General features: G+C 56.9%; 1 protein-coding gene across 1 annotated transcript; it reads right to left on the bottom strand.

Annotated features, from left to right (window-relative positions):
• Nucleotides 1–10,371: 10,371 nt before the first annotated feature.
• On the bottom strand, nucleotides 10,372–11,498 carry SSTR4 (somatostatin receptor 4). Its single transcript, XM_030872650.2, is given in 3 exon segments — nucleotides 10,372–11,026; nucleotides 11,028–11,440; nucleotides 11,442–11,498. Coding segments are annotated over 3 exon segments (1,125 nt in total).
• Nucleotides 11,499–11,921: the final 423 nt, after the last annotated feature.

Genomic DNA, 11,921 nt, shown 5'->3' with positions numbered 1-11,921 from the left:
AATAACAGTGCTCTTGGGTTTTGTGTCTGTTCACCTCTCTCCCCCAGCCCCCTCATTTTATGTTATTAAACCAGGCTCATGGACAATGTGGATGCCAAGAGGTGCCTTTAAAGGCTGCGCCCCCACCCCGTCACTAGCTCCGTCTGCTCCAGGCTCCATCTCTGACTTTCAAAGACCTTTCCAGTGGAGATTGTTTTCACTGTAGAAGGACTTCATGTTATGTCTGTGTGCACAAATATTTATTTTTTCCTTCTGTAACCATAACAACTTCATACACAGGACTTACGCCTAAGTGTTTTAAAATATATTATAGGATTATTTGTTGGGACGAGTTAAACAGTCCTTCTTGGGGCATCTCTTAGAATCTTGGCTGTGTCCCTCTGTGAATGCTTTGGCATTATCTGCTCTCAGAGATATGCAAACACAAAAGTCAGTCTGTGGCTCAGAGACCAAGGTCTCATGCAGCATTAAATCATCCTCATTTCTCTTGGAGAGAGGAAACACTGTCTTTTTAATAACACATTTCCTGGGCCCCTTTTCCTGGGATGGTGAAGCTGGCTGAATTTTATATGCAGTGTTCTGAAAGTTTCAGAAAGCAAAAGTTGGAAGAAAATTGAATTCAGTCAAATATCCAAATATTTTTATACATTTGGATCATGCCGAATTTCTCAGTTTTAATCTGAGTAGTTGCTGTCGTGAAGATGCAGTTGGAGATGTCAACGTCCATCCTGGATGAAGGAGACGGCTTTGGGGTGTGTGTGGAGTGGGTGATAGGTGAGGGGTGCCTTCCCGAGATGGCCAGTGCAGCCGTGTTGCCCTCAGGACTCGGAAGGCTAGCAGAAAACCAGATTCAATAAGAGGTATGTGTGAAGGAAGAACTCGATGAGTGGGAGAAAAGCAGGTACAGATAAATCAGGCTGGGGGTTGAGAGGGGAGAGTGATACCTTACCAATCATCCTCACCACCTGCCCTTCCACTTTTCAAAAGGGTCTGCTCCCAGGAGCAGTAGAATTGACTGTCAGAGTCTCATTGCTTTAGGATGTCTTCTTCCAAAGAAGAGATCCTTTCTCAAGAGCACAAGAAAACCAAAACACGCTTTCAAGACTCAGAGGCAAGAACGCTTACTGGGGAATCTTGGACGCCAGGACACCGGCGGGGGGGGGTGGGGGGACGAGGCGCAGACCCTCGCGATGTGCCTCACTTCCTGTCCTGTGGGAGATCCAGCTCTCCGTGTACAGGCTTCACCTGAACTTGAGATCACTTAACTCTAAAAATGATCCGCCAGCATTTCAAACCTGGGTGGCCCTTGTGAAATGGGCCGCGGGCCCTGCCTTCTATTCACATCGTTGTCATCCAGGTCTCTCAGTCTCAGCAGTGGTGTGCGGTGTGTGTTCGCTGATGGCGTTCCAGGGTTCATGGGGCCTGGGGAAGAAGGCCAGGGTGGATGAGTCAGAATTTGATTTTATGACTCAAATGACTTTTTTGCCCTCAGACCGAACCGCTTGGATCCGTTCAGCAAATATTTATTGAGCATGTGCTCTGTCACTGGTGGGTGACAGGCATGGTGACAAACCCCTGCTTTGAGAAGCTCGAGCTCTGGTGGGGGAGACAGACATACAACAAACAATTCCTGCCCCCCCCCAAACTGGAATTGCCTCTGAAACAGTGGTAGGAGCCGGGGGGGAAGAGCACAGCACGACAGGGCTGGAGAGCCTGCTGGGCCAGCTGACAATTCTGGACGTGAAGGAGAAGCAGGGGTTGGTCAAACACAGAGCTGAGGGCAGAGCAGTCCGGGTGGAAGGCACAGCACGTGCAAAGGCCCTGTGCTGGGAAGAGTCTTGGCAGAAGGTGTGGAGTGAGGTGAGCAAGGAGGAGGGGGTCCAGGATGAGGCTGCAGATGTGGGATGCAGAGAGAAAAGTGCAGGGGGGGACCATAGGTCAGCTTAGAGATGTCGAATTCTATCCTCGGTGCAAGTGGAGGAGTTTCATAGGAGCGCGCTTGTGCTCCATTTACGCACTGAAATCATCTGAGAAGGTAACACCTACTTCTAGACTCATTTACATGTCCCCACGGCAACACTTGCACAGTTTGCATTGTAAGAATCCAGCAGGGCCAACAAAGAGTGTGGGTGTCATGTACCCCAGATCTGAATCCCAGCCTGACATGGGTGGTCACATGGCCACGGGCACCACACAACCCCTAAGACTGGGAGTTCCCTGGTGGCCTAGTGGTTAGGATTCGGCGCTTTCACTGCCGTGGCCCGGGTTCAATTCCTGGTTGGGGAGCTGAGATCCCACAAGCTGCACAGTGCAGCCAAAAAAAAAAAGAAAAAAGAAAAAAACCCCAAGGCTGTAAACAGGATGCCGGCCCGGGCCCCTCTGGGGTTTCCACGAGGATTGGGTGAAGGGAACTGGCCCAGGGCTGGCACACAGCAGGTGCTCCTTAAACGGGGCATGCGCGACAATGAACTGGTGGGTGTGTAAGTGGATAAAGCAAAAGGGCATGTTGGGATCTGGAGTGTCTTGAGGGCAAGTTCAAGGTTTCCAGAAAGTGGAAAGGGTTCTTTCCAGGCACGGTGCGGTCACTTGGAAGGGCTGCTGTCCCACCTGGGCACGTGTCCTGGTGGAGTCTCAGGCATCAGGCAGAGCCGCAGGAGGGGAGGCTCGCACAGCGGAGATGCAGTCCCTCCTCAGCTGTAAAATCCATTTCAAAGACCCATTCTCCCTGCTTACAGGCCCATCAAAGTCTGGGGGAGCAGAGCCCCCTCCACTGTGCTCCTAGGAAGGCCACAGAGGAGGGGTGACCACAGCCCGAAGCGCCCCCCAACTCCAGCTGCCACTTGGGGCCCCAAGTCTAGTCACACCAAAGAGGAACCTGCCAGAGGAAAGAAACTTCAGTTCAAAACAAGGGACTGGCCCTGTGTCCACAACTGTCCCGGTGGGACTCTGGGCCAGTGCCTGGCCTCTCCAGGCATCTGTCTGCCACAGAGGGCACTGCAGGGGGCCGTGCGCCTGGGCACTCAGCCCCCCGGGGAGTCACAGCCCCCTGGACTGTAAAACCCGCCCTTTTTAGCAAACAGTTCTCTGAGTCCTGAAGAACACACATTCGTGGAACTACTGCCATCATCAGTATATAGAATATGTTCGTGACACCAGAAAGTTCCCTCCTGTCCTTCCCCCTCTACTGATGCTGGAGTTGTCTACACAACGGGCCAGATAAAGCCTTTTTCCGCTCTGATGCTCACTATGCCCTTAGGATCTCCCTGAACCAAGGACCCTGTGTTTTCATGTTTGAATCACAAAGACAAGATTTTCCAAGGAATGACCAGACAGACAGCTTCTCTTCCGTTTCAGCAAACAGGTTTTAACAAAACGCAGCTCACATGTCTCCCAAAGCCCTGCTCATTCACCCCGCGTTCGGGCCCGGGTTGACTGAAATCCTGGCAGCCCACCAGAGTGTAAAGACACACAAAGCAAGACGGGAAGCCTGCACATCACGCATTTCAGGGAGGAGGGGCACCTCGAGGCACGCAGTAGGAAGTAAGGAAATGCTGCTGCCCACGGAATCCCAAGGGGCCCCCCTGCACGGCCACAGCCCTTCCTGAGGCTCCTGGGCGTGACCTTCTCATGTGGACTGGGCAGGCAGCAGAAGACCCCCAAGCTCACAGTGGTCGTGTGTCGAATGGGGGTTAATCATTATGTCATCTCTTCGAGGAAAACCGAGGTTACGAAGAAGATAGAAAAACATGTTTCCGTGGTTGTCGTGACTCGGTGGGGGGCACCCGAGCACATCTGAAAACATCCCTGACCTTCTCGGCATTTCTTTGGAAAATAACACAGGCTACGCCCGACTCTGCCTGTCCGTCTTGCTCAGAATGTGTGCCCGGGCTCAGCGCTATCTCTTTTCTGTTTTGAGAGAGCCCTTCTTCTTTTTTTTGGTCAGCAGGCTCAGATGTAGGCAAACAACATACTTCCCCTCACGAGAGAAACGAAATATTGTTTTAACATCAGATTCTAACAGAATCAAATCCTCTTCAGCCTGTTTTGAAAGTGTGATTGCGAAAGACAGAAGGACCCTGGGGATGGTTAGCTCAGTCACGACTGCTGGAAATGGTGGAAACAAAGTGGGGCAGCAGAAGCAGCAGGGTTTCGGGGATCCAGTGGAAAAAAACCCCCAAGATTCCAAACTGGGGTCCGTGGTGATGACGTCCCCCACCCCAGGCCAGACATGTCCCCCAACTGCACCTGAAATAACGTTCTCCTGAACAAGACATCCATGAGCTGTACCATCCTGGGAAGCCCCTCTCCTGCACACTCGACTTAGGGCCGGGTTTCCCTGTCCTCCTGGAATCTTCTCCTGTCCTCACCTGGAGGCCGGCCCCAGCTGCTCGCTCTGGGCTGTTGGACTCAAGCAAACCTTCCCTCGGCCACCCAGTGAGGAAGAGGAAGAGGAAGACGGGGCTTGCCTCAGTCTCCTGTACCCTCCCCCCTTCCTTCTGCCTCCCCCCTCAATTCCATTCGATTTCCTTGAGCCCATGGACCCCTACTCCCGCAGCCATGCTGGAGATCCGCACCCCCTACCCTGCACCCTCGTATTGGACAGATGGTTCGTTGTTCAATTCGTCTTGAAATGGTGATCGAAACCAGAAGCACCAGTTTTGGCCCTTCTCTGCCAGCACTGACGCCCCCCTTTCTTCAAGCATCTTCGCCCTTGTCCTAAGAGGTAGGACTTGGGGAATCGCGCGGGGACAGGAGGAGAAAGGGCAGCCCGAGGGCACAGGGCAAGGCCCCCTCTCTGCGGTTTTCTGCATCTGCAGAGCGAGGGAATCGGCCTCCATCGATGGGGCTGAGACGATGCAGCACGAGCCCAGCAGCCAGCCATCCAGGCGCGATGGACAGGTGGGGCTGGGTCCTGAGGAAGAGCTGGCTCTGCGGGGCCGCGGGGGAGCTCTGAGCCCCGGAGGGGAGGGGCAGCCATGCTGAGGAGGCTGCAACCTGCCCGGCACTTGCTCAAGCCCTGGGTTGTGGTTTGTGGGGGTGGTTTCTGGAGCCCAGGCTGCGGCTTCAAATCCGGACGATCAGGAGGGCAGAGCTCCCTGCGTGGGGATGTGGGGAGACGCTGTGCTGGGGTGGCCTGCCCGCATCTGAGGAGCACCGTCCCCAGTTCTCTCCCCTTCGGAGAGCGCATGGGTCACGGCCACCGAGAGGGAAGGCCACGGTCCTGGAGCCAGTCCCCAGCTTGACTGAGGTGGCAGTGAAACGAGGGTAACCTTATACAGTTCTGTCAAAATGCACGGAACTGCACACCTAAGAAGAGTGACTTTTACCGCGTATACCTTATACTCCCCGAAAAACAGATGAGAAAGACCACAGCCTCCTCGGAATGGCTAAAGAAAGCTGCATGCAGAAAAATACAGAAGCCAACCAAACACAACCCCCCTCCCGCAAATACACCCCCAGCACCTTGCACGCACCACCCTGTCCTCCGGTGCCGCTGTGCCGCTGTCTGAGCGGTGAGCCTCCTGCGCCTGCCCCGCACACCTGGGCAGGATGCTCTTGCTTTGACCTTTCTCCAGGGGCCACGCGGCATCCCTGCGGCCACGCTGGGCTGGTGAGCAGTGGCCTGCCCCTGGTCTGTGTGTCCCCAAATCTGTTTTCTCACCGGCGCACTGTCCACACCTCGCCAGGTGCCGGGTGGGGCTCACGGTGTCCTCATAACAGGAAGCCTCGGATCTTACTTTGGGGGTCAGGGCTCCTTTTCTAGGCAACATGGTTGATGATCTGGGACTTCCTCAATATTGGTTCCCTCATTTTCAAAAGAGCCCCTCCCTGTTAGACATGACACCAATCCAGTCATAGGACCAGGGACCCTGCCTTCTTGTTGATAAAATGATTTAAAAACATTAAAAGGATGAGAACACGATCCTCCTGCCAATCTCCCCCTGAAGAGTGGAGGGCACATGCGCCCCGGCTTCACAGGGACTGGGAGTCATCCATGGGTTTCTTGACCAGGTGGACCTGCACCTCTCATCGTTACCACCGTCCCACGGCCGGGTCCTAAGTCCTCAGTGGGGCCTATGAGGTCCTCGTCTGCTGATGCCTCCCACTGACCGGGCACCGCTGGCCTCTGTTCCAGTTACCCTGGGCACTCTCAGTGCCTCCCTTCCTGGCTGCTGGCACACACCATCCCCTCTGCTTCGGCCCTTCTGCCCACCCTTCTCATCCTGGTTTCTCCCACACAACTCATGGAGGACGTCGCCCCCCTCAGCCTTCCTGGGGAGGCTGCCCTGCACAAGGTCGCCTCACAGAGACCAGATCACTTCCCCGATGGTTCTTATTTTGGCTTAGAAGCGCACTCTCATTCCTGTGCCGATCTGATTAATGCCCGTCGTTGCCACTAACCAACCTCCAGGCTCCTCGAGGGCAGAGCGCTGTCCACGGAGGCCCCAGCCCCGCCCTGCCCCGACAGAAGCGGCAGGGGGTGTGCAGTCTGTATGCCTCTGCCCCCTTCCCCTGCCCCCTGTACTCGCCTCCCCAGAGCAGGGCATTGGGGTGTGGTGCCCACTGACCGGGTGCAACAGGACAGGCCTCCGGATTCTGACATTTGTGCTGAAGGAATCTGAGCTTATCCCATTATCTCCTTAAGAAGAGGGAAGACGCGGAATGGGGATGCTTCTTGGCAGACCGCCTGACGGAGAACAGCTTCGATGTGCAGATTTGCAGGAATTTTCCCAGCCACTGCTCAGGCTGCCAAGTTCGATTTCTGAGGTAGCACAGCCAACACAGACTTCTCTTGTTGTTTTTCCCTTTGATATCAGCGTTGGCACCTAAGGCGTGCTAGGTAGGATGTTTTTATGGTGAAGTGAAGCCAAGAATTTAAAGATAAATGTGCAAATTGCATTCATGTTTGCAGAAAACATAGTGCTGACAAACTTGGCAAGAACTCCGATGAGTGACCACCTGTCACGTGCAAATACCATCTTCCTGATTGTCTGGAAAAATTAAACACCTGGCTGGTCACTGAACAGTACATTAAAGGCAATTTTAAAAGGTAAAGCCAGCTCACTGGTGGAGGGTACCTGGAAGCTGTTTCTACCTGGATAAAGATGTTTTCATTCCTCCCTGATGATCGAGGAAGGATACGGTGGAAACTGGTATCCTTGCATTGGTCAGAAACGCAGAAGTCTTATTTCCTTTTCGGTTAGTGTGTTGATCTATTTGTTTTTATAGTCACAAACAGAAAAACAACAACTGTATGCTTGAAATACAGTGGATTTCAACTCAAAAAAAAATGTTTTCATTCCTGATGCAGCCAAAGGCTGTGATCCCCTAGTCTCGGTAAATGGAGCAGCAATGAGGTCAAAGGGTGTCTGCACAGCTGATGCCCCAGGCCAGCAAAATGTGCAAGTGTCTTCAGACCTCGAGGGAGGGTTTTATGCAGCCGTTACAAAGGCCCCCGTTGCTGTAGCTGGCAACACCTCGCCTCTAGCGCATCCCCGACCAATGATCGGCATGTTTTGCGGCTACAGAGTTGTTAAGCCCCAGGAGTCGAGAAGGTCCTGCAGCTGAAAAGGAGGACGGCCAGCAAGACTCTCCCCGCTCCACCGCATGATTTATGACTCCAAGGTCAAAGGCAGTGTCAATGCTCATTTTTAACAGGTTATGGAGAGAGCAGTCTGCACAGAAGAATGCTGTCGTCCCCTCCCACCACCGCAGCACCTTGCTCCAGCGTTCCTGATAAAAGAGAGCCACAGCTGGAAAGAACTCGAAACTCACGGTCTCCCTTTGTGCGTGTTTCAGGTGGGAAACTGAGGCTCAGTGAGGTTACAGCACTCCCCACGGGGCTGGCTGGCGCGGAGCTCCCCTGCCTCCAGGGACTTTTCTTTCCATCACCTGAGGCTGCCTTGCCTTCAACCATCACCAACTAAGTTGAAAAGGTTGCATTTTTAATTACTCAGCAGAGCAGGAGTGTTGCCAAGACTCTGGGTCGGTGCCCCGTCTTGCCCGTCAGAGAGTGTGCCCAGTGTGAGTCACTGTGGGCGATCCAAGAGAGGACCCCAGGCCCTACCCAGGCTGTGGCAGAGGCCCGGCAGCGCAGTCAGACCACTGCCTGTGCTGTGAACCCCTCACCTCGCTGCCATCAGCTTGCGTGGTTCACACAGGTCAGTCCAACCGCATCTATCAAGTGGTCGCCCTGCAAGGCACCGCCAGGCACTGGGGAACAAAGAAACAGTTCACTTTCAAAGGCTGTCAAGAGGTTACGGTTACAGGAGGCCCAGCACCGACTGCCTCCAGATGCCCAGGGTAACTCTAGTGTGTACTGCCAGGGCGGGGGTGGTCTGGTCGTGTCTGCGCGCATGTGTTTGTGTGCGCACGTGTACGTGTGCATGTGGGTTCAAGGGGCTCCGAGCCTTAGTTAGGAGTTTCCAATCCACAGCCACGTCTCCAGCCTGTAGTGCAGACTTGGCTGCACATTTTCTCTCTGAGACAGATGGGCACCACCCAGTGCAGACCCGGAACATCTGCATATCCACCTCGTCCCCAGCCTACACACCACACTGATCGCCACTGATCACTGCTTCCGGGTCACTGGGCTGGCTGGTCACGTGCAGGAGTAAGTGCCCAATGGCAAGGCTGTTTCTTTTTTTCATTCATGAAGGGAGCAGCTGGCATCTACAGCCACGTGGACAGAACCATCAGGTCAGTCCTCTAAGAGTCACCGTGTGCTGGCTGGGGAAGGGCCTCCTCAGAACCCTGAGGACCTGGGTTCAGTCCCTTGCCGGGTCACGTGACACTGGATGCAGGGCCCGAACTTGGCTCTCCTGCCCGTTCCTGGAACGTCAGGCGTCTGCTCACATCCCTGAAGCCTGGCTTTGGCCCGAGCGCTTCAGGGAAGGGCCTTGTTCCCTTTGCCCCGGCTCTCAGGGAGCAGCCCTGGCCCGTGGTGGAAGCGGGCCATCCCCTCTGGGCCCTGCCTCAGCCTTCTTTAGCTCCCTAGCAGCCCCCTGTGCCCACCTTGGAGCCTGCAGGCTGCCGGAGGAGACGTGAGTCTGGCAGGTCCCGGACAAGGTCAGGCCCAGGACGTTTTCTCTTGAAGCCTCCCTGCCAGGAAGCCGTGAGCTCCACAAGCCTGACCCTCGGGTGAGCGGAGGGGCCTCTCCTCAGAGGCCCTGCTCCCCGCCCGCCCCAGTATCTTCCTGTCACCATCAGGACCCCCGAGCCAAAGCCAGGAGTGTCCTGGCTGAGCTGAGCCGGGGCCCCCGTGGCGCTCCCTGTACACAGAACAGCCCGCTTGCCGTCCAGCCTCCCACAGAAGCCCTACCCGCATCTCCGCAGCCCCCGCCTCCACTGTTGGCAGGAAGCAGGATCGAAGCTCCTCTTAGGCCAGTTCTGTCCTTTGGGGAAAGGTAATTCATCCTTGCGTGAACATCAGGCAGAAACTTATGGCCTTTTACTGTGTTCGGCCTACGTTTGTTTATTATCTACATCTGGCTGATGTTATCCTGAACATAGACCTTTTTTTAATAGCGGTGATAGAGCTGCTTCCTCCATTCAAACTCCGGGCTGATTTCCATCTGCCTTCTCTGGGCTTCTTTCGCCTTCCCTTGCTCCCCTCCCACCCAGAGGGAGGGGGCAAGAAATCCCATCATTGGAGCTAGATGAGATGTATCCTCTCCGTGTCTTTATTATGGACCTGGTTTCACACCTCGTAATAAACCCCACTCCAGGTCTCTCTAAACCTTTTCTACTCACAAAAAGCCTGCTACCATCCCAGGACAACCAGGGTGACACTTGTGATTGCAAGCAGGCTTTGGGTCGGGGGGGTGGGTGGTCAGGGGGTGACAGAGTCTGGGCCCGAGGCTGTCACACACAAATCTCTCTGCACAAGGGCCCCGGAACAGCAGCAAAGGGAAAGCACTGGGAGGCATCTCCCTTCCTCCCCCTCTTTCCAAACACGCTGTGTCCCCACCACAGGCAGACAGAGAGTCTGCGCAGAGCAGGGGTGCCGGGTCCCTCCACCCTCCGGACAGTCCTCTCCCAGGCAGAGCTGCTGGGAGCCACTGCTCCCTGGCATCCTCCCTTCTCCCCCCCTCAAAACACAGCCAGAGTTTCAGGAATGATTCACATCCTAGATCAGGTCTCAGAGGGTCCTACCCCCATGGAAGCATCCTTCTGAAAGCCAGCATCCCGGGGAGAGGGGAAGCCTGAGGGGCTCTGATGCTCTTGGGGGTGCACGAAGACTGCGGGAAGCAGGTGCCTGTGGAGGAAGGTGGTGGTTCTCAGGGGAGCAGGCAGCACGGGCGGTCTGCTGGGCTGTAGGTGGTGCAGATCCCTTGGAGGTGACCTCGCTGGGTGGGTGGTGAGGGCATCTCAGAAGGTGGTGGTCCTGGTGAGGGGGACCTGCTTGCGGCTGGGTTCTGGTTGCCTGGGCTCCTGCTGGCAGGGTAGTGGGGGGCATGAGACTCCTGCGCCCCCTCTGCTCTTGAGGGCGGTGGCACAGTAGTCCAGTGGCTCTTGGTCTGCACCACCAAAGGCATCCAGGAGACGGTAGCTCAGGCAGAGAACCCACTGGAAGGACCTGCGGAAGTTGTCAGAGAGGAAGCCGCAGAGGATGGGGTTGGCGCAGCTGTTGGCGTGGCTGAGGATGAAGGACACGTGGTGGACGGGGGCATCCAGGCCCGTCACAGAGAGACTCAGCAGCTGCACCGCGTAGAAAGGCAGCCAGCAGAGCACGCAGACGGCCGCCACCGCCAGCACCAGCCCCATGATCCTCTTCTCCGAGCACTTCCGCTGCTGCCAGCCGGCCGGTAGCGCCAGCGCTCACACCTTGCCCACGATGAGCACGCAGCACAGGCCGACGGGCAGCAGGAAGCCCAGCAGGAAAGTGCAGACCACGAAGACCACCGACCACACTGGGTGCGGCCAGTGCAGGTTGCAGGCCACAGCCCGGCGGCCGCGAGCCGGCCTGGTGTCGGCGAAGGCGGCAATGGTCTGGGTGAGCAGCGAGGACGACAGCCACACACCCGCCGACCAGCCTGGCCACGCCGGGCCGGCGGCAGGTGGCAGCGCGCAGCGGGTGCTCCATAGCCAGGTAGCAGTCCACGCTGAGCACGGCCGGGCAGAAGACACTGGGGAATGCGTTGAGGCCGTCCACGCTAAGCACCGCGCGGCACAGCGCCAGGCCGAAGGGCCAGTGGTGCAGGGCGGCCGACAAGGCCACGAAGGGCACGCTCAGCATGAAGAGCTCGTCGGCCGCAGCCAGGTTCAGTAGGTAGATGCTGGTGGCCGTCTTCATCTTGGCGTAGCGGAGGATCACGAAGATGACCAGGGCGTTGCCCACCACGCACACCAGCGCAGAGACGCACTGGATGGCTACCGTCCCCGCCGCCACCGCCTCCTCCGTCGCCGCCGGGGTGCCGCTGGCATTGGTCGCCGGGGGGCCAGGCCGTCTCGAATCTTTCCTCGCCCCCGGGAGGTGGCGTCGGGGGAGCGCTCATCCCGGGATGGGGGAGGCCGGGAAGGCGGTGGCGGCGGCGCGGCGGAGCGGGCATGGACGGCGCTGCGCCCCGGAGACCGGCGGGGCTTCGGGGCAGACGGGCGCCTTTCCCTGCTCCGCCCAAAGCTGGGCGCTCCCGCCCACCCGCGCCCAGCCCTGCCCCACGCAGACCCCGGCTTCTCCGGCCCTTTGCTACCTTCTCCCCTGCTCTGCTCTCCGGCACCCGCAGCCGCGGGGCAGGGTGGCCTGGAGTCCTCCGTTTGGATCCTAAGGCCCCAGGGATGGCGGGGACTCACCTGTGCGCACAGAGCCGATTGCGCTGACATCCTCCCATCTCCAACCCCGCCCCTGTCCCGTTCATCCTCTGAAGACCCGCAGGGTCTGTCCCGCCTGAAACTCTTTTTATGGGCAGAACCCGAGGCTC

The sequence above is a fragment of the Globicephala melas genome, chromosome 15, assembly GCF_963455315.2.
Source record: "Globicephala melas chromosome 15, mGloMel1.2, whole genome shotgun sequence".
Lineage (NCBI taxonomy): Eukaryota > Metazoa > Chordata > Mammalia > Artiodactyla > Delphinidae > Globicephala > Globicephala melas.
The sequence above is the reverse complement of the archived record's forward strand: the minus strand, read 5'-3'. Positions and strand labels throughout refer to the sequence as shown.